Consider the following 23,781-nt stretch of genomic DNA (forward strand, 5'->3'; position numbering starts at 1 on the left):
AATTGCTGTTTAGCTTCTAACATTAACTTGGTGCTTTTAGGTACATATGTCATTGGTAAACATCTGCGTTTCGACCCTTTCTGCGTATGGGGCAATGAGATGTCGATGAACCAGCATCAATTGAGGAAGCTAATAAAGATTGCTAGTAAAATGGGTCCAAATGATAGAGGCGAGGGTGTCCCGATCTTTCGATGAGATGATAACTATCGATTTGGTGGAGATGACTTTGACGATCCGACTACAAACGTGCACGGCGTTGCGCCTTAGCAATCGCTAAACCAATCTCCTGAGGTTACTGACGATGCCGGAAGCACGGTCAGCCTGACCACGAAGGTCTATTCCTGCAAGCAATCGAAGAACGAGCAAGAATATGATAAAGCAATCTGAATATTGCAAATATATATGAGGTATTGATAATGGTGGGGATCCGTAAGCGGTCTTGGTCTGGTCGTTGGACACAAACGAAGTACACGAAGTTGCAATGGCTAACTTTTAACTAAACAAATCCCAAGGAAAAAGCTACTAGATGGATCTACTTATATAGGAGCAAGGGGTGGCGGCCAAGGAGGTGGGAGGACGTTCCAAGGCAGCCTAAAACTAACCCTAGGTCGTACAAGGCTCATGGGCCCAAGTGGAGGTGATGCAACACCTTTGGGCTTGTAGTTTGACTCGGATTCTGCTGCAACGTCAGATTGTTTCGTCCGTAACTCAACGCTCCGGATGAATTTGAAGGTGAATCCAATTGGGTTGGAAAGAGCACGAATTCTAGTTTCCAACAAAAAAAGAATCACCCAATTCGGAGTCCGTATGAAAAAGTTGTTGGCGTTTTGAGTCAGGTATGTCTGTGCAGTCCAAATCTGAATCCAGAACGTGAGAGACTTGGACTCTATCTTCTCTTGGCCCAAAAGTGACGTGAGAGGACTTTTTGAACACAACCTAAACTTCTCCTTTTCGCTTATCTTCATATGTGGATTGTACAAATGTCCCATACACCTGCAATTAGACAAAACACAAAAGTGTGTGAAGTATTTTTGTTCTGGATAACATAAATAGATTATTGAATAGTTTGCATTAGAAATCACCTGACAAATATGCATGTATGCAATATTTTTGGTCGTATCCAAGGTAGTCATGTCCTCATCATCCTCCCCTTTTTGAAAATAAAGCCGTCCTCGGCATTGCTTAATCTGAAATGTGGCTAACAAAAGAGACAAGGTGTACATGTTGTATATGTATATGTTATCCATTTTAACTTCCCTTGATTTTTGCACATATGTCACATGTATACATGAGTAACTTTCATTGTTCATAAAATCTAAAGCCAAAAAATTATCACAGGAAGTAGAAGGCATGAAAATATTGGAACTCAGTTTGCACATATAAGTGAGCTCTTATTCTCTTCAAAAGATTGGCAATGTTCATCATTAAACCATCCTAACTTCGATGAATAAACCTTACTTGAATCAAATTTACATGCTACAACATGCTTAAATAAGCAAACATGCAATAAGTCATTGGACACAGAATCATCATCAATATTAGAGGTCATATCAAAATGATTAAACATTGGTTCTTTTGCATCAACAGTTAATTCAATGGGTGCACTCAAAATTGTTGATATTTCAGTTGTTTGATCACTCTCTAAAATAGGTGGTGTGCTCAAATCAACAGGTAACTCAATACATGACGCATTCAAGTTAACTAGGCATGCATCTTTCTCATGTGAAGTTATATCATCAATATCTTTACTGTTACCTTGTGGCAAAGATGTAGCTGATGTAGGTACGGACGTTGACAATGTACCATACCCTTGAGATGATGCCGCGCTCATAATCCGAGGTGCAATGATGGAGGAACCCACCGGCGGTGGTGAGCATGAACTGGAATAGTAGTTGTTGTAGTCACCTAATGCATCCTCCTGTATCTGTCTCTCAAAGGTACAAGCACGGACATACATACCAGTAATGCAACGAGGAATATACTGAAATCTTGCCTGAATATCATGGTTCAAACCACCAAAAAATCTATTCATTGTATCATTCTCAGATTCTTCTATGTCACAATGATGCATATAAGATTTGAACTCTTGGTAGTAAGCATGAACAGTGTTGTTGCCTTGTTTAAATTGTTCAAATTTGCGAAGCAATTCACGACGATAATAAGGAGGGAAAAATTGTTGTCTCATTACAGCTTTCAAAACTTTCCAAGTTGTGGGTTGGTTATCAATGTTTTTCTTACAATGTACACTCCACCAAACAGAAGCAAAATCAGTAAATGCTCTAATGGTAGCTCATACTCTCTCAAGTTCAGAAAAATCATGGTGACTAAAAACTTGTTCTACTTCAAGCTCCCAAGCTAGATAAATAGCAGGATTAAATCTACCCTCAAATGATGGTAAAGAGATAACCTGACCATATGCTTGTGTGTGTTGTCCCAACTCTCGTGATGGTGAAGATGTGTCCGTCGTCCAAGAACTTCTATCTCTGGAACCTGTCATGATTAGTAGAAACAAGAACCAAAATTCGAGAATAATGTTCCTATGAACTACTAGGATGTGGTTGTAAAGTGCTCACAGTAAAGCAAATATCAATATCTTACAAGTTCTTACCATGCAGCAGGTGGTGAGAGGCAACTAGCGGTGTCAAATAACTCCGAAGATTGTGTAAAGCGATTGCCAGGGGAACATGCGTATAGACAGTGTAGAAATATGTGGAGCTGGGTTGGCTATATATGGTAGCAAAAGATTAGCAATAATCAATTCAGAGATGCAATGTTGAATAAACGTTCAACGACGGTACTATGCTGGTCCTAGGCTAGACCGAACTAGAGACGCGAGCCTAGAATACTAATGAGGTCACGTCGTAGCACAACTAGCATCAATGAAGGATACTAAGTAGCTCTGGACAGCAAGATATAAGTGAAGATCACAACGGCAGTAAAGATAATGATGTGAAACAACAGCCAAGCAGGATATATCAACAACTTTGTCTCCAACTTTCCTCTGAAAAAGTTTGTGCCGATTTTTTTTCAAGAGTGGTATTGACTCAAGCTTTCAAACACAAAAGGAATCACTCAATTCCGAGTTGATATGAGGAGTCAAAAAATTCAAAAACTGTCCTGAAAAACTGGAATAAGCTGTGTTCATGAACTTCGGAGGGCAAAAAGACCTATTTAGAAGCCGATTTTGAGGTGCCAAATATTGAACAAGCTTCTTCAACTATTTAGATGTGGCTCGTCGCTAGCTTTCGTTTGAGTACTCGCGGAGGCAAAACGGACTTCGTATGAGGAAGTTATGCCTGTTTTACTGAACAGTGCACAAAACAGATTCCAATCCGAATTCAACTACGAGATTGAGTCTAAAAAGATTCGAATTTTTTTTCTTCTCTCTTTTTTTTCCTCACAGTTTTTTTTCTTTCTCTCCTTTTTTTTCTCTGACTTTTTTTTCTCTTTTTTTTCTCTCGTTTTTTTCTCTCTTTTTTTCTCCCTCTTTCCAAAACAAACTAGATAAGATGCAGATTGGATCAAGTGAAGATGTGAACGATCTCAACTATTATTATGACAATGAATGGTGGGTAGCACGTGGTGGAAATTGATGGATGGATGGTGGACAGCGGAAGAGATAATGATGCAGCGGTGGCGTGACTAATGTGAACAGAACTCGAAACTCTAAACGAACTAGACACTAAGACTAGCAACTCGACACGACAGATGAATTTGAAGGTGAATCCAATTGGGTTGGAAAGAGCACGAAATCTAGTTTCCAACAAAAAAAGAATCACCCAATTCGGAGTCCGTATGAAAAAGTTGTTGGCGTTTTGAGTCAGGTATGTCTGTGCAGTCCGAATCTGAATCCAGAACGTGAGAGACTTGGACTCTATCTTCTCTTGGCCCAAAAGTGACGTGAGAGGACTTTTTGAACACAACCTAAACTTCTCCTTTTCGCTTATCCTTCATATGTGGATTGTACAAATGTCCCATACACCTGCAATTAGACAAAACACAAAAGTGTGTGAAGTATTTTTGTTCTGGATAACATAAATAGATTATTGAATAGTTTGCATTAGAAATCACCTGACAAATATGCATGTATGCAATATTTTTGGTCGTATCCAAGGTAGTCATGTCCTCATCACCAAAGATGGCAATTAAACTATTTGTTTACACTTTATCCAACACAACAGCGAACTGCATGATGGTAAGTAAGAAGTCTGCGGCCTTCTTTTTACTGCCCATAATGAGTTGTGTTAGATGACAATGTCTGAATCTTTTTCCTTTGCAATGGTTGCCAAAGCAGTTTACTCAAGATTGCCTCTCAAACTACATGATCATGCAAAGGTTAAAGTATTTCTACCAGAACACCATGATTATCTAGATGTTTTGATGAAGACCGTGAAGGATGGGCGGTCGGCCATCACAAGGGGTTGGACTAGAGTCGTGCGTGCCTTCTGCATGGAGGAGGGCACAATATGGGCAGTCCGCTTCACCTTGTTCAGCAACCAGAATATATTTCGCCTCTTTCTTTACCGTCTTTAATAGTACAAGTATACAATTGTGGTTCATCATTCTTTATTTGGTTCTTATGTAATTTTTGAACATATGTACATATGAATCGAATAATGTGTTGGTTGTTTAAACCTGATGGATATAAATAAAGTTGTAGCATACATTAAAATTCAAATTCGGTACAATTTGAAATAGAGGCAATTAAATTACAGTGAAATTACGCTCTCCAGGTTGTTACGGCACACACGGTTAGTAAAACACAAACGTTTGCGATATAGACCATAATCTGAGACAGTTCACAGAGAGGAAACGTGTGCAAGCATGCACATAGTTGCCATTTGCAAAGCGTGTGCGATGTACAATATCACAAACGGTGCGGGCAAACTAAACGTTTGTGTTAGTTGCCTTATCGTACACGATTCGCAGCCATGAACTGTTTCTAATGAAGTATGCATCGTAAACGTTGCACCACAGAATAGCGTGTGCAATAGTTGTCGTGTATGACGATGTTACGACGGTCCGACGTTTTGTAATCCTGTCCGGCATTCGTACGATGATTAGCTAATCTTATTAACAGTGAACCGTTTGTGATGGGCCGCGCATCATACACATTCTATAATAGTGAACCGTTTGTGATGGGCCGTGCATCGTAAACGTAGCACCACAGAATACCGACTGCGATGGCAATGCGAGCAGAAATGAGTAGGAGTATTGTAGGGTCCCTATCCCCGACGGTTTTTGGTTCGTATGGGAAGGACCCCCCTATCGCCCACACCCACTTGGCGACGGTTTCAACTGCCATCGCGGAAAGGGGTTAAAAACCGTTTATATAGCACCGACGTGTACCAGTGCACGTCGCTCGCCTTCTCAGTTGCGCCCCTCATGGCTAACGGCTCTATATTTTACGCATTTTTAGAGCTCATTTGTTGCATGTTCTGCACACATTCATTGAACCAAAAATATGTCCATTATGCATGATCTCCGGTTTTCACCCTTTTCATTATGAGCATTGCATAATTAGTGTTTTTATTAGTTTCCCTTGTTTTTTGTGTCTACATGTGTGTTGGAGCAACCTAGTACCAAGCACAATAAAAGAGGCCAAGGTTAGCTTTAATATGGAGGATCACGAGTACTAGACTTAGGCGTTTCATAAGGTCAAAAATGAGAGAAATATTCCCAAAGTGCTCCCAATCAAGATCTAACACCACATGTGCATCGGCGTCACTCTCGTGATCCCAACGAACCCAAGAACGTTGAAAACAGAGTTCATATGAGAACGTTATGACCGTTTTACCGAATGAATCCAGATCGTTCGACGACCTTCGAGTGGTTGGTCGTACCAGGCCGAGGCCCTGGAAGTTGCCCTTTCAGATGAGATTCTTCACCGCTTCCGTCTCTGTTGTTCATATGTAATCATTGGCTGATAAGAAGGGTTTGGAAGGGGATTAGGCTCTTCTTGAGCTTGAGCCCTTGAATCAAAGGAGAGAACCAACATTTATGAAGGAGGCGGCTAGGTTTTCACCAGGGGAGTTGCCTTATTTTCTATGCCTATATGGAATTGAGCAAATTGCCCTGGTGGGGGCATGTATATTACAAAGGGATGCAATTGAAAGTTTATCAGACGGCTGATAGCGCTATGGGTAAAGATCTAATGGCCTAGATCAAATCGACCTCAGATCCAATGGTCAGTATCATGGTGAAAATTCAATCGGTCTGTCGAGAGTGCTTGAGGCCTCAGCTTCACTTGGGTCTTCACTTCTGATTTTAACCTCGGTGATTTGACCTAATTCTCTAGTCGGTTCTTCAAAACAAGGTGCACATTTGACTCCAAATTTTGGTACTACCTCTGTTTTTAAATTTAAGACGTTTTGGCAGTTCAAATTCGAACAGTCAAAATATCTTATATTTAGATAGAAACAGAGAGAGTAGTATTCTGCTTAGGTTTAGAGTCCGAATTTCCATCGTAAATATATACAAATTTATATCCAGCTGCGCCACCAAAGTTCAATTTATTTATCAGTGCTCGTAATCAATTCTAGTCGCCTTGAATGCAAATGCAAGTTTGCCTTGTAAGTACTAGCAAAACTAAAATCCAAAATATACTTTTGAACAAATACATAATCCTATTATGACATGTATACAAGGTAAAACAGAGTCTAGAAAACTCACACAAAGTATGGCCGTTGATTCCATCCTCCAACTAGAATAAATTGTTACCTAATGTCACTAGAGACATGGAGTGGCATGATCATCCTCTGCTCCTGATTTTCATCCGTTTTTACAAATTCAGACCTTGAATTCACACGCAGCCCAACTAACCATACCCCTCGCCTTTGCCAATTCTGACACTCACCCTCCCTCTGATCAAAGGCTGGGATTTGATTCCGTTCGAAGTACACATGCACGCGCAGACTTGCATCGCGTATCACTCCTCCCATCCCATGCACCGGCGAGCAGTGGTCACGACGCGCCGGAGGCGCTGGCGACCTCTTCCACCATCCTCGCCACCTCTGCCATGTTGGGCCGGCTCTCCGGCGCGGGGTCGGTGCATTCAACGGCGATACGCACCAGCTGCACGGCGGAGCCCCCGCCGGCCGCGGCGATGACGGGGTCGATGACCTCGTGCTCGCTGCCCTCGGTCACCGCCGCAGCCGCCCAGTGTACGACGTCTGTGCCACCGCGCGCGTTGAGGAGGTACTGCGAGGGGAATCTCCCCGTGATGAGCTCGAGCAGCACGACGCCGAAGCAGTACACGTCGGACCTGGCCGAAACAGGCACGCGCTGTTGCTGCTGGAGCACGGCGACAGCCTCCGGCGATCGGAACGCGAACAAGGCCTGAGGCGCCTGCGGCGCGTTGACGAGCGGGAAGAAGCCGTAGTCCGCGATGTGCGGCTCCAGGTTGGCGTCGAGGAGGATATTTCCGGACTTGAGGTTCCCGTGAGGCGGCGGCGGGGGCGGCGCATCGAAGTCGGCGCCGTCCATGCTCACGAACCGCATCGTCGGCATGCCCAGCTTCTCGTGGAGGTATGCCATGCCCCGCGCCACGCCGAGGGCGATCCTCAGCCGCGTCGGCCAGTCCAGCACCACCCTGTTGGGGCTCTGGTCCCCTGCACCGATCGATCACACGGACGTCATTTTAGTTACACATAATAAACATTAACCCAAATGATTGACTATCCGTTGTACTCCCTCCATTTTTTTAGTCCTCGTGTAGGATCTGTCAAGTCAAACTTCTTAAAATTTGACTAACATTATATGAAAAATAATCAACACACATAAAATTATTTATCTAAAACCACCACATTTAAGGCTAGCGTAACAACTTGATACCACATTTGAGCTAGACACAAAAAAATTCACCAAAATTGCGTCTAATCTGTAACATGGAGCACTGATGCTTCAATTTGGTCATGAAGACAGCGAATCTGACCTGTTGGGCCCACCTGTCCGGCCGATGTGGCATGCCTACCTGGATAATTTGCAAAGGTGGCCAAAGGCCCACCTGTTGGCCTCTCTCTTATTCACCCCCCTCTCCCCAAGCCACCATCTTCCCCACCCACCCCGACATAGACGGCCATATCCAGCGCCGCCGCAAGAGCCTTACCCCGGCGATCCTCTCGGTTGTCCCAACTAGCTACCATCCGCCGCCACAAGCCACTGGCCCTGCCTGGATCCAACCCTTATCCAGCCCGGATCCGGCGAGGATCCGCCCCGCCGCCCAGTCCGCTGCCTTACGCCAGTGCCGAGTCGAATAGGAGCATGACTACAGGAGATCTTGCCCCATGTGTGCTTGCTTCCGCCGCCACTTGCTGCTTACTTGAGCGTGGGCGCGACCAGGCCCTCCCAGCGGGCACGGAGAGTGCGGGGGTGGCCAGGGCCTCCCGTTGGGCGTGGCGAGCACGGGGCATGGCCATACCGCTCCACAACGGCGTGCACGACCAAGGCATCCCTGCGTGAGCCACGAGCACGGGCGTGGCCAGAGCGCTCCACGGCGGCGCGCGTGGCCGGGGCCTCCCGGCCGGCACGTGCGTGACTAGGGCACTCCACCACTACACTCCCCCTTGTACGGTGGCGACCAAGGCCTCTGGCGGTCGCCCCAAGCACGAGTTCCCAACCAAAACGCGTTGGATCCAGGGGCGATAGAGGCCTGGGGCAGCTCGGGGATGTCGGGGCGGCGCTGCGAGCTCGAGTTCATCCATGGCGGCGGGCATGGCAGTTGGTCCTGTTTGACAGAGAGGGAAATCAGGGAGGAATGAGGAGAAGAAAAAGAAAGGGGCGGCGAGGGGAGCTCCAGCGGCTTGACAGTGGCGGCCAGGTCTCGGATGTCCGTCGACCAGCAAGGGCCGCGAGCCGCGCTGGTGGCGTGCAGTGCGCTGATAAGCGCCCATTTCGTGTTTGTTGAAATGCCCACAAGAAAATGATTTTTTTGAATGGAGACAAACAAATGAGTCACTTACAGGTGGGACCCTTGTCCACACAAACATGCCACGTCAACATGACAGGTGGGCCCAACTTGTCAGTTTCACTGTTTTTGTGTGCTTATCAGACAATCAGTGCTCCCCGTTTGTCATTAGGCACATAATTGGTGGTTCTTGTGCCCTCTCTGAAAAGTGGTACTAAATTGTTACCCTAACACCAAGTGTGGTGGTTTTGGGTAAATAACTCACGTCCACAATATCAAACGAGCATCATGAGATGCATCCTGGGATTAATTTTATATATTGTATATCCTAGGATTTAAATGATAATGTTTTTTAATATAAATTTGATCAAACCATACAAAGTTTGACCTAAGATGTATCTTATATGCGGAGTAAAAATAAGTGGGGAGTCCATATACATCATGTAGTCACTAAAGATGAAACAATCTACAAATATCAAATCATTAATGTAGTTAATTGGCTAGGCAGTTGGTTAAATATATCGGTAATCAGGTCAATTTACACAGTATTTTTTTTGTTTTCATTGATTTAATAATAAAAAGCGCTAATTTGTGGCTGACATCCATATAATCCCGGAAGAAAGGAGTAACTTCACCAATTGTTTTTCTTTTTGAAGTACTCAAGTAGGTCAACGGTTTCTTATGTGTAATGGAATTAAGCTTTCCGTATAAATAATCAACAGATCAAGCAGCAGCAAGGGTTTCTTCACTAGGGGTTCTACGCGACCACCTCATCTCCCTCTACTTTGTTGTCGGTTTTGACAATGTTGCGATGATTGCTCATCAAACATAGGCACAAAGTTAGCTCCTACGACGACTATGCATGGTGTACCGACTACCTGCACCGACGGCCGTAGTAATCATATTGGATCGTAATTACGGTCTTACCGTGGAGGACGTAGAGGAGGCTGCCGCGTGGCATGAGCTCAGAGACGATGAGCTTCTCCTCCTTGCGGTAATGGTAGCCGAGGGGAGCGAGCACGTTGGGGTGGCGGAGCTCTCCGAGCACGCGGAGGTGGTTCTCGAACTCCTCGCGGCCGACGCGGTTCATGTCGCGCATGCGCTTCACGGCCACGGTGATGCCGTTTCGCATGGCGGCCTTGTACGCGGACCCGAGTGTGCCGTTGCCGAGCACCTCCGCCGAAGCCTTCATCATGTCCTGCAGCCCGAACTCGCCGCTCGACTTGCTCATCAGGACGGAACTCGTCCATCCGCTTGCCGCCGGCACCACCACGTGCCGAGCCCTGGCTGCTGCTGCCGCCGCGGCTGGACCCGCCTGTTTCCATCGCCACCCCTGAGGTGCGAGGCGCGGCTGTCACGGCCGGCTTGGGGGCGATGCCGCCGCTGGCGACAGGGGCGTCGTAGTACGCCGGCGGCGGCGCGCTGTTCCGCTGCTCGTCTTGCTGCAGCATGAGGACCATCGCCCCGGAGACCAGCGCGATGACGAGCAGGATGATACCGATCACGACGACGATGCTGGTCTCGTCCTCCACGGCGAAGTAGTCCGCCGCCGTCATCGGCGGCATCGACGAGGGCGCCGGCGCGGCCACCGGTGCGGCCACTGGTGCGCAGGCCTTGGCGTCGCTCCCTGGAGCCCCGCACAGGGTTGGGTTACCGGCAAACGCCGACTCGTTGAACCGCGTGGCGACAGAGCGCGGGAGCACGCCCGTGAGGCGGTTGTGCGACACGTTGAACAGCCGGAGAGACTTGGGGAGGAGCTCGGGGACGGCGCCCTCGATCTTGTTGTGGTCGAGGTGGAGCTCGATGAGGCGCGGCGCGCCGGCGATGGCGGCCGCTGGCAGCGGGCCGGACAGGTCGTTGTTGTCGAGGTAGAGCTTCTTGAGCCAGCGCATGTTGGCAAACACGTCGCCGGGGATAGGGCCGGTGAAGGCGTTGTGCGACAGATACAGCGCACGGAGGCTGCGGACGGTGGCGAGGCTCGCCGGTATCGGGCCTGCGAAGGCGTTGCGCCTGAGGTTGATTGAGTGCAGGCCCGGTAGGTTGGCGAGCGCAGCAAAGTCGAATGCGCCGGAGAGGTTAAGGTGCACCAGCCGGAGGCCGATGAGGCTGCCCTTGTAGCACTGCACCCCAGGCCAAGGTCTAGCGGCGTTGCACGGCGCCGGGGGCAACAACGGTGACCACGCCTCTAGCGCGTTGGTCGGGTCCTTGAACGACGCCTTGAGGCGCAGGAGCGCCGCCGCCTCGGTGCCTGGTGGGGAGGCATCAGGCTCAGCGGCGACCACGACCCGGCCGCCCGCGAGGAGGAGGAGGAGAAGAGTGGAGAGCCGGAAGGCTAGGATGAGGATGACCATGACCATCTTGGTGGAGGTCAGAGCCTTTCCTCTAGTTTTCTTCCAGCCTCTGTAAATGTTTCCTGCCTTTCTTGGCATTGCCTCTTCTGCTTTTTGTCAATGCCTCTTCTGCTCCAGTGGTTTGGCATGCAGTTTTGGAGCCTAAAAATAGTACGTATGACGCATGCTGAGATAACAGGTCAGCAATGGATATGATGCAAATGCAATAGGTCTGCCAATATATTCTTCAACAAAAGAAAAGAAAAAAGTGTAGATTTGTACTGGAGAGTAGATTGGTTGTTTGCTTTCTCCTTGACAAAAATGAGTCAGATAATATGACCCTAAAAATAGAAAAGATGGCAAATTAGGCAAAGATTAATATAGTAAACTTATTAATCAGCTGCATGTTCCTTCTTCAGGTGTGTATACCATGTTGGAAATCAGTGCAGTGTGCTCCCAAACCAATAACATAAGAGCAGAGGCAAATGGTTAATGTGAGGTGGAAGAGGATTTCTTGCGCCAAAGATCCCATATTCACTATGGAGGACAAACATATTGTACTCAGGGACAACATTAGGATAGGGGTAGTTACAACTTACAAGGAGAAGATACCTGCATAAATGTACAAAGGTCTTAATCTGGAGTTTTGTGCAGAACATGCAAGAAATCACATCTTCAAAATCATGAGCACAACATGATGAGCTTATTCTCATGTATTTTTTTAGAAATGGAGGAGGACCCCCGGCCTCTGCATCTCGACGATGCATGCAACCACTTTATTAATTATTCACACAAGACCTTACAAAGTCATACAATAGTAAAACTAAAGTCACCGCCTAGGCAACATCTGTCGCTACTCCTATCCAGTTGATGTAGGCATGCTGATAGTCTGAGCCTAATACCAAACAGACCTCGCAGCCAAACCTAACATCTAAGACCTGAGGTCCCAACCAGGACGTCTGCCGGGTATAGGGCATCCACCAGTCCGACGCACTCCTCAACCAGGACGCCTGCCGTGCATGAGGCTGCCGCAGCCACCTGCCACCAATCCATCTTCAGTGCTGTACTGCTGCATCTACCTTGCACGGTCTAGCTGCCGTCAACGCCACCACGACGCCAAACAACGCCACCATCCCGCGCTCGTCCATCATCACACGCCCACCGTCGAGACCCCACTGCTCCATGCCGCTGAGACCCGCCGTTGTCGACGTGCCAGATGCCACGCCAATCCTCCGACGCGGAACACCACCTGATGCCACTGGTCCCATCCCCTCTGCCTGCAGTTCCTCAAACCGAGCACCTAAACGCCCCAGGCGGCGCCTCCAAGAAGGGTATGACAAACGCAGTGCCGCCGCCACCCAATCTAAGGAGATTTAGGGTTTTCACCTGGGCGTGGGGTCGGGGCGGAGGGCAGTGTAACACCCATGATGCGGCTATATCTCCCACGTGTCAGAGCACGACTTAGATGCATAACCGCATTGTAGGCATGTCGCAAGAGGGGTAATCTTTACACATCCCATGTACTGAATAAGAAAGAGGTACAGAGTTGGCTTACAATCGCCACTTCACACAATACATAAATATAACATTACATCATCCAGAATACAATCAAGGTCCGACTACGGAACCAAAATAAAGACAACCCCAAATGCGTAAGATCCCCGATCGCCCCAACTGGGCTCCACTACCGATCGTCTAGAAAGGAAACATAGTAACGTCCCGAATCCTCGTCGAACTCCAACTTGAGTTCGGTCGCATCCCCTGGAATGGCATCATCGGCACCTGCATTTGGTTTTTGAAGTAATCTGTGAGTCACGGGGACTCAGCAATCTCACACCCTCGCGATCAAGACTATTTAAGCTTATGGGTAGGAAAGGGGTAGTGAGGTGGAGCTACAGCAAGCACTAGCATATATGGTGGCTAACTTACGCAAACGAGAGTGAGAAGAGAAGCAATGAATGGTCGAGAAGCTATAAGTGATCAAGAAGTGATCCTGAAGCTACTTACGTTCAAGCATAACACAAGAACCGTGTTCACTTCTCGGACCCCCGCCGAGAAGAGACCATCACGGCTACACACGCGGTTGATGCATTTTAATTAAGTTAAGTGTTAAGTTCTCTACAACCGGACATTGACAAATTCCCATCTGCCCATAACCGCGGGCACGGCTTTCGAAAGTTCAAACCCTACAAGGATGTCCCAACTTAGCCCATCACAAGCTCTCACGGTCAACGAAGGATATTCCTTCTCCCAGGAAGACCCGATCAGACTCGAAATCCCAGTTACAAGACATTTCGACAATGGTAAAACAAGACTAGCAAAGCCGCCCGAATGTTCCGACAAATCCCAATAGGAGCTCCACATATCTCGTTCTCAGGGCACACCGGATGGGCAAGACGTCGGGTTGGCATAGACCCTGGTCGCCTAGGGGGAGTCGGACATCGCCCTGTTTGGACCAACACTTAGAGAAGCACTGGCCTGGGGGGGTTAAAATAAAGATGACCCTCGGGAGCGCGACTCCCAAGGGAAAAGTAGGTGGTGGTGAGGCAAATGGTAAAACCATGGTTGGGCCTTGCTGGAGGAGTTCTATTCAAAGCGAACTGTCAAGGGGTCCCCATAACACCCAACCGCGTAAGGAACGCAAAATCAAGGAACATAACACCGGTATGACGGAAACTAGGGCGGCAAGAGTGGAACAAAACACCAGGCATAAGGCCAAGCATTCCACCCTTTACCAAGTATATAGATGCATTAATTAAATAAGAGATATTGAGATATCCCAACATATCCATGTTCCAAACATGGAACAAACTCCATCTTCACCTGCAACTAACAACGCTATAAGAGGGGCTGAGCAAAGCGGTAACATAGCCAAACAACGGTTTGCTAGGACAAGGTGGGTTAGAGGTTTGACATGGCAATATGGGAGGCATGATATAGCAAGTGGTAGGTATCGCGGCATAGCAAAAGAGAGAGCAACTAGCAAGCAAAGATAGAAGTGATTTCGAGGGTATGATCATCTTGCCCGAGATCCCGCAAGGAAGAAGAAAGAATCCTTGAAGAAGGCAAACGGACGTAGTCAAACGGATCCTCACAAACGCGATGTTATTGGAACTAACCCGAAGAAGCAACACCGGAAAGAGGCAAACAACATAGTAAACAACCATCACATAAGCATGGCATGATGCACAACCAAGTATGATGCATGTCCGGTTTAATGAAGCATGGCATGGCAAAGTGCACAAGCAATCCTACAAATTAAGTGGAGCTCAATATGCAACGAGTTGCATATTGACGGAACACCACATTCAATTATTTAGTTCACTCCCGGTTATGTACCCAACAAAATTAAATGTTCTTAACATGGCAAAAGGTGAAACGTGAGTAAAAAAATAGAGTTAGGCATTTTAAATGAGGCCGGAAACATCAAACAACAATTCTGGTAAATCCCCACATGTCATTTAGCAATTTCATGCAACAACAAATTTAAACATTTAAATGTTTTTATCATGATGCGAATGACATAAACAAGTTATATGCAACTTCTGAAAATGTTGGCATGAGCATTTGTCATCGTGGCGGAAACGAAAGGGGTGCCACGGCAACGATAACGAAAACGGTGCCACGGCAACTATAACGAAAATGGTGCCACGGCAACATTCCGGTTCCGGTAACTCGATTGAGATACCAATGCAAAGGAGAAGTGTGCGGATGCGTGCAAAAGATGGTGGGGCGCTCCCGGATACCGGGTGTCCCATGAGTCGATGGCGAAATGGGAGCGAGAGACACTACGGACACGATGCAGGAAAAGGGGTGCATCTCATACAACACAAGCAGGCATTCGTTCTCAGATAGTCGTCTCGGGGTTATACCTTTGAAGCGTGCGTTTCCGGACGGTTCAGGTTCGATGTTAGCGGAAATAGTGGTTCCCGGTTTGGAGGGGGACTTGACGAAGCCGAGTCCTTCGGGGTTCAACGGTACAGGTTCACGTTCTTAGTCGCACAAGTTTCCGTAGATGTTCAGGGTCACTCGAGGAACTTGACGTCCATGGAGTCTTCGTAGTTCGACGGTACTTGACGTCCAAGTGGTCTCTGGGGTACTTGGCATTTGTGCTACCCCGGTGTTCGGCGCTTGAAGTTGTACATGGTCCACGAGTCGTCGATCATTCGGGAAGTAGTTTACAGCGATGGTAGTCGAACTTGTTGATCCGAGGGGTACTTGGCGTTTCGTACAGTACTCGACCAAGCATCCGTGTGGTCTTGCCGGTGGTGTACTTGGAGAAACCACGTAGTCGTACACAGGTAGTAGAGGAACTTGACGCATCCAAACGAAGCAACACGAAAGCCTCGGGTCTTGGTGGTCAACGCAGGGAGGCGGGCGACGAAGAGCTTGTTCTCCTCTGCACTGCTTCGATGTAGAGAAACATGAGGTAGAGGCGAGACGGGCAACGCGAGCCGGGGACATATGAGGTAGGCGCGGGATGAGCGGCCTCCTGCTCGTTACAGAGGACGCAGAGGAGATGTCGCGCGGCGAGGGACTTGGGGACGAGCACTTCGGCCACGGGCGAGCACCGGACCCGGGAGGTCGGGCGCGAGCTCGGGTGGCGGCAGAGGAGGTCATGTGCTCCGGTGAGGTCGACGGGGAACGACAGGGACTTGCGGGCGTGGAGGTAGAGGAACTCGAGGGGACGCTCGGGCATGAAGGAGCAGGGCGCGGGGATGCGGCGAGCTCCGGCTGGACGAGGGACTCGGCGACGCGGACTTGGGGGCACCAGCGACGGGCGACGTCTGCGGACGCAGGTGCTCGAGGAGCTCCTCTCCTCGGGCGCCTGGGAGACGGGAGCTTGGTGAGGAGGAGGCGCGGGCGCGTCCTGTGCCGCAGAGGGAGGCGCACGGGAGGCTGCAAGGAAGAGAGCGAGATGAGGGAGAGAGAGACTGCGAGGGAGATGGGGATCGTGTGTGGCGCTGCGGGAGGGAACGAGAGAACAAGGGGAGTGGGGTTCGGTCGACATTAGGGTTAGCGAGCGAGATGGGCCGGGCTGACCTTCGGTGCAGATGGGCCTTAGAGGCCGGCGGCTGGGCCTTAGGCCACTTAGGTGGGAAGAGGGAAAAGGTCAGGAGGCCTGCTGGCTGTTGGGCTCCTTCTCTCTCTCTCTCTTACTCTTTTCAAAACAGAAAAAAATAAAGAGAAAGAAAAAGGGAAGAAAAGAAAGGTTAGAGAAAGAGTTTGGGCACAGGAATAATTTTCTCGGACTCTCAAAAGTGCGTGTTCCAAGAAAATAGAAATGGGCAAGATCGAACGATAAGAATTCAAACTCATTTGAATTTAATTCAAATGGGTTTGAACTAGGACGAGGTTTTAGGAGTATCCAAAAATGTTGAGAATTTTGGTAGAGCTCCGGAAAATGGTAAAAGAATTATTGGCAATGCTAGAGAGTCAAAACTTGAAGAAGAAATGGAGAAGGGATTTAATATGCAAGTTGGTTCATGGGTGATTCCAAAACAATGGAATATTTTATAATATCTCCCTAAATATCGGGAGGGTATGTTTTAAAGATAAACCACCATGTGAGTTCCCTCAATTTAAATGGATCGAAGATCCATACGGTTTATTTAGTTGAGTTGGAAAGATTAAAGACATGATGACATGATGCAATGCACATGATGCAATGATGAATGCAACAAGCAAAAACAAATCACACAACGAATCTCGGAAACCCTGGAAGGCATCTGAAGCTCCGGTCTTGGGTTGTCACTGGCAGGGACCTCAACGGCGCCTGCAAGTAGGAGAACAACGACCCTGGTCATCGCCATCATCAGGATGAACGAGTCATCCAGAGTTTCCTCCGGTTTGATGTCACCTCTACCAGCCCCCGCAAATGTACCGAGGCCGACGACCACGATCGTAAGCCACCAAGTGCAGCGGGAGAGAGCCTGCAGCACGGAGGAGATCGACCGGCGACTCATCGCCCACGCGGTCAAGACGCCGTCCATCCACCCTCCCCCCCCCGCGCGCGAACGTCACCAGCCGAGGGCACCATCGTCATGCCTAACGGGGCCGCCACCCCTGGTCCAGGTTCCTCCACAAAGGCCGGGGAGGCGAGATCCGCCGCGAGCGATGAGATCCGGCACCGTGCGACCGACGCCGTTGACCATGCCCGCCGTCGACCGATCCTGCCGCCACCAGGAGCCCACACGCTGCTGGGAGTCCCACACCCGTGGATTTGGGCACCCGTGCATCGCGGCCAGGCCGCGACCATCAGCAGCGGCGGAGGGGGAGAAGGGTGCTGGAGGGACTAGGCGGCGGCGGCGGAGCCCTCCCAAGTCGACCACGGGGAGGCGACGCGAGAGTGAGCAAAAATTTGTTTAGATTGAGGCACAAAAGACTATCCTGTATCTATGCCTTAAAAATTGGGGGAGAATTTCACTTCCCCGGCCTCTGCACCGACTAAGGATGCATACAACCATTTTAGTATGAGTATCAAGATAAACATGGTCCTCAGAATTTTTTGGAAATGAGTATCAAGATATTTTGGGATAAGTGGTTCCACCAAATACCAAACTTGATCCTCAATAAACGGGGGAAACCCCTGTGCATCACCTGTCAATTCTAGGAATTGAACTCGGGTCGTTAGGCTACACAACCGCATGCCCAACCACTGAGCCAAGGCTCTCTTTGCAATGCAGACAGAAACGATCGCCAATATTGATAAGTTTATTTGTAAAGTTGTCAGTAGAAAACATATTGAAGGTGACATGGAGATGGCAACTATGTTAATTTCAAAGAACTGTCGGAATCTCAACAATAGTACTATCTGATAGTTAAACAACAATAAATCATGAATTTACTAACAGTTTTCAAATTGTAAACATTTATGTTTGATGTTCAAGTAGTCTCAGAGTTAACCTTCATCCGCAAATATCCATCAGCATCATTGAAGCAGTTATACAAGACAGCATGAGCAAAGCATTAAGGGCACTTAGGAGGATTGCAGTTGAATGAGAGCCAAGTCCAATGTCTGAAAACAAATTAACTACTCCAACTTGTTCAAGAATCCAAGGTTTGTAAGTGTAACGGACAAGGCCATTGATTCCTGCAGACTACATTTTCAAGAGAGGGCAAACAGTAAGCAAGCTATTAGCGCAACTGGTAAGATGTTCAGTTGATACTGCAGGACTGTGAGCTAAGCTTCCTGTTCAAACTATGTACATAGACACGTGTGGGTGACAGAGAGAACTGTACATCCTGAAGTTCTTGAATTACACTCCACTTAGGCCTTATATTAGCCGTTTCAAATAGCTGGACAATTTGTTGGCTGGATAGATGTCTCCTTGTGCTTTCCACATCATGAAGTGCAGGCTGATGTGATAACAATGCTGCTTCATGGATTTCTTCTTCTTCTTCTTGTTCTTCTTCTTCTTCTTCAATCTCATGATCATCTAAAGAAGCCATAAAATCTTGCACAAGTCCTGTTGTGCCATGCCTTCTTAAATATGAAGAAATCCCTTCACATGTAAAGGGTGCATTTGTATCATATCCTTCCGCAGTTGCCGCCTGAGAAAGCAGAGAAGCATGTAAACCATCTCCATTATTGCCTTCGTCAGCAGGACAAGCCTCCCTAATCTGTTGAGCACTGACATCCTCCCCCACATGCCCATTCACCAGTTCATGTTCCATAAAATTGTACTCTCTCCGTTCCGAATTACTTGTCATAGGTATGGATGTATCTGTAACAGAATATGACCGGGCTGCAATTGCACGCCTCGATGGTTTAAATTGATCGGTATATATACATGGGCTGGAAGAGTTACAAACTTGCAGTACAAGTTAATCTAGGTCGGTTTGAATTAAACATGGTAACCAATGATGTGGGTTGATCTGCTATTTGTATTTGATCTAGAAGCTTATTCGTAGAGTCATCTAACACGCCCCCGCAGTCTGAACTAGGAGGCAAACCGTCGCTGATGTGAAGACTGGACCTGAACTCCAAAAACAAAGGCGTTGGTAGTCCTTTCGTGAAGATATATGTCAATTGTGAGCTAGATGGAACATGAAGAACACGTAGGGCACTGATGGAAACTTTCTCCCGAACGAAGTGAATATCCAACTCTATATGTTTTGTCCGTCAGTGTTGCACTGGATTGGATGACATGTAGACTGCAGAAATGTTGTCACAGTAGACAATAGTAGCAGTAGCAATAGGGCAGCCTAACTCGAGTAGAAGATGACGAATCCAACAAGTCTCGGCTACTGCATGAGCAATAGCACGATATTCAGCTTCGGCGCTGCTGCGAGAGACAGCTGGTTGATGACGTGACGACCATGAAATTAAATTATCTCCAAGAAATACACAGAACCCAGAAGTAGAGCGGCGAGTATCCGGACATCCAGCCCAATCAGCATCCGAATGGGCAACAAGATTATGATTAGAGGACTACTAAAGTGTAAGACCGAGATCAAGTGTCCCTTTGAGATAGCGAAGAATATGCTTGATAAGAAGAAAATGCGGCTCACGTGGATCATGCATGTGAAGGCACACCTGTTGCACAGCATAAGAGCTCTCTGGTCGTGTGAGAGTGATATATTGTAGAGCGCCAGCGAGACTACGATACTGAAAAAAATTAGAAACTGGAGAACCAACAGTGGCGGAGAGTTTGGATTTTGTGTTAATAGGAGTAGAAGCAGGATGCCAATCATGCATGCCAGCACGAGAAAGAATATCAACGATGTATTGACGTTGTGAGAGATGAAGAGTGGAAGAAGTACGAGTAACAGATATACCAAGAAAATGATGAAGAGGACCAAGGTCTTTCATAGAGAATTCCGTGCTAAGCTTTTGAATGATGGTTTTAAGAGTAGTAGAAGATGAAGCAGTGAGAATAATATCATCGACATAAAGAAGTAAATAGGCGATGTGGTTACCGTGATGAAAAATAAAGAGAGAGGCAGCAAACTTAGATTCAAGAAAGCCAATAGAACGAGCATAAGAGGAAAATCGTTGAAACCATGCACGTGGAGCTTGTTTAAGACCATGAAGTGATTTTGAAGACGACATGCATGTTTGGGAAAACAAGCATCAATGAATCTAGAAGGTTGTTCACTATATACTTCTTCGTCAAGATTGCCGTGCATAAACGCATTCTTAACATCAAGTTGATGGATAGACCAGGATTTAGCTAGGGCGAGAGAGAGGGCAATGCGTATAGTTGATGGCTTGACAACCAGGCTAAATGTCTCAGCAAAGTCAACACCAGGCTGTTGTGTGAAGCCTCAGACAACCCAACGTGCCTTGTGACGAGCTAAATAGCCATCAGAATTATATTTGTGGCAAAACATCCATTTTTCACTAACAATGTTGGCTCCTGGAGGGGGAAGCACAAGAGTCCATGTGCCATTATGAAGAAGTGCATCATATTCATCCTGCATAGCCTAGCGCCAAGCGGGGTCGCGCAAGGCAATGAGATAGTTGTGAGGGATTGGAGAGGAAACATTAGCGGTGAGATTTAGACGATCAATGGGTGGTGGTAGGCGGCCAGTGACACTACGAGTACAGTGAAGAATAGGTGACGGAACCAAGATGTTGGTCGGTTATGGTGAGGACTCGGGAGAGGGAGGAGGCTGTACTGCCGGCGAGAGAGGTGGCGAAGGGGGCTGGGAGGGAGATGGCGAGGAGGGTTGTTCAGGTGGGGATGCTGTCATGGCAGAAGATGAGGTAGGGGCTTCCATGACAGGATGTGGTGTCGTGGCAGGAGGATGGTGGGTCGTGGTAGGAATCAGTGATGCCGCGACTTAAGTCTGCGGATCAAAGATGTCAAGTTGAGTAGAGGGTGTCGGGATGGGAGGTGGGGCATATGGAAATGTAGTTTCATCAAAGGTGACATGCCGAGAGATGATGATGCGGCGAGTGGTGAGGTCGAGGCAGGGGTAACCACGATGTCGAGAGGGATAACCAAGAAATATATAGTGGGCAGCACGTGGCGCGAGTTTATGTGGTACAGTGGAGGATGTGTTGGGATAGCATAAACAACCAAACACACGGAGATCATTGTATCGGGGATGCCGACCATGTAAGAGAAAGAAAGGGGAAGAGTAGGAGGGTGGAGTGGTAGGTCGTGTGTTTATGAGATAGGTAGCAGTGTGTAAAGCTTCAGCCCAAAACAATGATGGAAGAGATGCTTGGAAGAGAAGAGTACCTACGACATCATTTGTTGTACGAATGGAACGCTCCGGCTTGCCATTTTGTTGAGATGTATAGGGGCATGAGAAGCAGAAAATAATACCATGCGTTATACAAAATTTGTCAAGTTTAGTGTTATCGAATTCACGACCATTGTCGCACTGGACCGAGAGTTGAAACTGGGTTGAGGCATTGGCATGAAAGGCAACAAAGGTGGCATAAACATCAGACTTCTTGCAAAGAGGAAAACTACATAAATAATGAGTGAAATCATCGACTATAATTATGTAGTAGCAATAGCCAGTCGTGCTGGGCACATGAGAGGTCCAAAGATCACAATGTATGCATTCAAAAGGACGAATTATAGAAGACTGAGATGAATAAAACAAAGACTGAACATGTTTTCCTAATTGACAAGCATGACATAATGTATTGTGGCCTTTATTGTAGGGGATATGCTGAAGTTGATGAAGACGCGGCATGGTGGGGGACCCGGGATGACCGAGACGACGATGCCATAGATCGGATGAAGGTGTGGTGGTGACAACTTGGGCTTCATGCGTGGATGGGCAGACTGGATAGAGAGGACCAGAGCTATTGCATCGAAGAATCATGGTCTTGGTGAGAATATCCTTCATAGAAAAACCATAAGGATCAAATTCAATTGAACAAAAGTTGTCAGTTGTGAATTGACGAACGAAAACTAGATTTTTGATAATCTGTGGGACAATTAGAATATTATGTAGATGAAGAGGTATAGAAGTGCTAGTGAGTGCATATGATCTGATGTGTGTAATTGGGAGGGTTGCACCATTACCAACAGTGACAGATTGAGAAGAATAAGAAGGTTGAATATAGTCGAAGTTACCATGATCGGATGCCATATGAGAGGATGCCCCGGAGTCCATATATCACTCATGTGTGACAAGAATCTGCATATTGTTGAGAGTCGCAAGGAGAGCTGGGTCCACTGTCGAGTTGTGAGCTGAGTTCATGGTGGAAGCTTGGCCGTATGCATGGTAAGCTTGCAGAGCAGTGCTAGGACGAGGGCCAAGGAGACCTGAAGATGGTGCATGCCAAGCACGAGACTGCCAGGGGGCCGACAGCTGCTGCCAGGGAGCCAGTTATTGGTGTTGTTGAAGGAGATTAGTCCTCGTCGGAGCGCCGGTCCACGGATTAAACTGCCATCGATTGTCACGACCGCGACCACGTCCACCGCGGCCACTACCACGTCCGTGTCCACCGCCGTGGTTGGAGAAGTTGTTGTTGTAGCCGGAGAAGCCTGCCCCGTGTCCAACGGAGCACTCGCCCCCAGAGCCTGATGGCGGAGTGGCTCGCTCACCACCCGCGCTAGGGATGATGCTGTTGCAGCTCGCCCACAGAGCAGTGGAGATGGCGTTCTTGGCATCGGTATTTTTCCGCGTCTCTTCCAAAATAAGTGCCAATCGTGTCTGAAGAAACATGGGGAAAGGCACCTGGAACGGGAGAAAGGATCGGAGATGCGCACAGCCATCGTTGAGCCCACGCAGGATGGTGAGGACCAGCGTCTCGTCGCTGATCGTCTGACCAACGTCGGTAAGAGAGTCGGCGAGAGCTTTGAGCTTGGCGCAGTAGTCGCTGATGTTCTGGTCGCCCTATGGAGTGTTCCCGAACTCCGCCTACAGTTGGATCGCCCGATGCTTTTTGTTGTCGCGAAAGAGGTTCTCGATGGCATCCTAGATTGTCTGCGCTGTGGAGTCGGGACGCATGACAATGCCTAAGAGGTCGGTGGAGATGGAGCCATATATTCGCGAGAGACCCGTGAAGTCGTCGCGGACCCAATCTGAAGACAGCGACGTGTCAGAAGGAGTAGCTTCGGTGTCGCCGAGAACATGGGCTGTTAAGCCATAGCGGCCGAGGGCAATGATGAACAGCTCACGCCAATTGGTGTAGTGATGCGTTGAGATCTAGGGTTATTGGGACGTGGAGCTTGATATAAGTAGCATAGTTTGAGGGGCTGGGAGCTGGTTGTGGTGGTGTAGCGGCTGTACTCTTACTTTTCTCGGTGTCGTCGGTAACTTGGCGGGAGAGCGCCGCCTCACGAGCATCGAGCACTTCGGCGCGCTGGCGGAGCTCTTTCTCTTTGGCTTGAATTTTGTCGGGAGTCATGGTGGAGATCGGCTTGGATTGGAGGAGGAATAAGTCTGGGTTTGGAGAGGAAGGAGGCCAAGGATCGAACTTTACGCTGATACCATGTAACAGAATATGATCGGGCTGCAATTGCACACCTCGATGATTTACATTGATCGGTATATATACATGGGCTGGAAGAGTTACAAACTTGTAGTACAAGTTAATCTAGGTCGGTTTGAATTAAACATGGTAACCAA

The 23,781-nt window shown here is 48.0% G+C and overlaps 1 protein-coding gene and 1 pseudogene across 1 annotated transcript; both read right to left on the minus strand.

Moving 5' to 3' along the window:
* Positions 1-6,612: 6,612 nt before the first annotated feature.
* On the minus strand, positions 6,613-11,262 carry LOC125551248 (pollen receptor-like kinase 3). Its single transcript, XM_048714406.1, is given in 3 exon segments — positions 6,613-7,610; positions 9,833-10,142; positions 10,144-11,262. Coding segments are annotated over 3 exon segments (2,076 nt in total). The 3' UTR covers positions 6,613-6,963.
* Positions 11,263-11,650: 388 nt separating this feature from the next.
* Positions 11,651-23,560, minus strand: LOC125554676 (annotated as a pseudogene).
* Between the last annotated feature and the right edge of the window lie 221 nt (positions 23,561-23,781).

Source organism: Triticum urartu, chromosome 4 (genome assembly GCF_003073215.2).
Source record: "Triticum urartu cultivar G1812 chromosome 4, Tu2.1, whole genome shotgun sequence".
In the NCBI taxonomy this organism is placed as follows: Eukaryota; Viridiplantae; Streptophyta; class Magnoliopsida; order Poales; family Poaceae; genus Triticum; species Triticum urartu.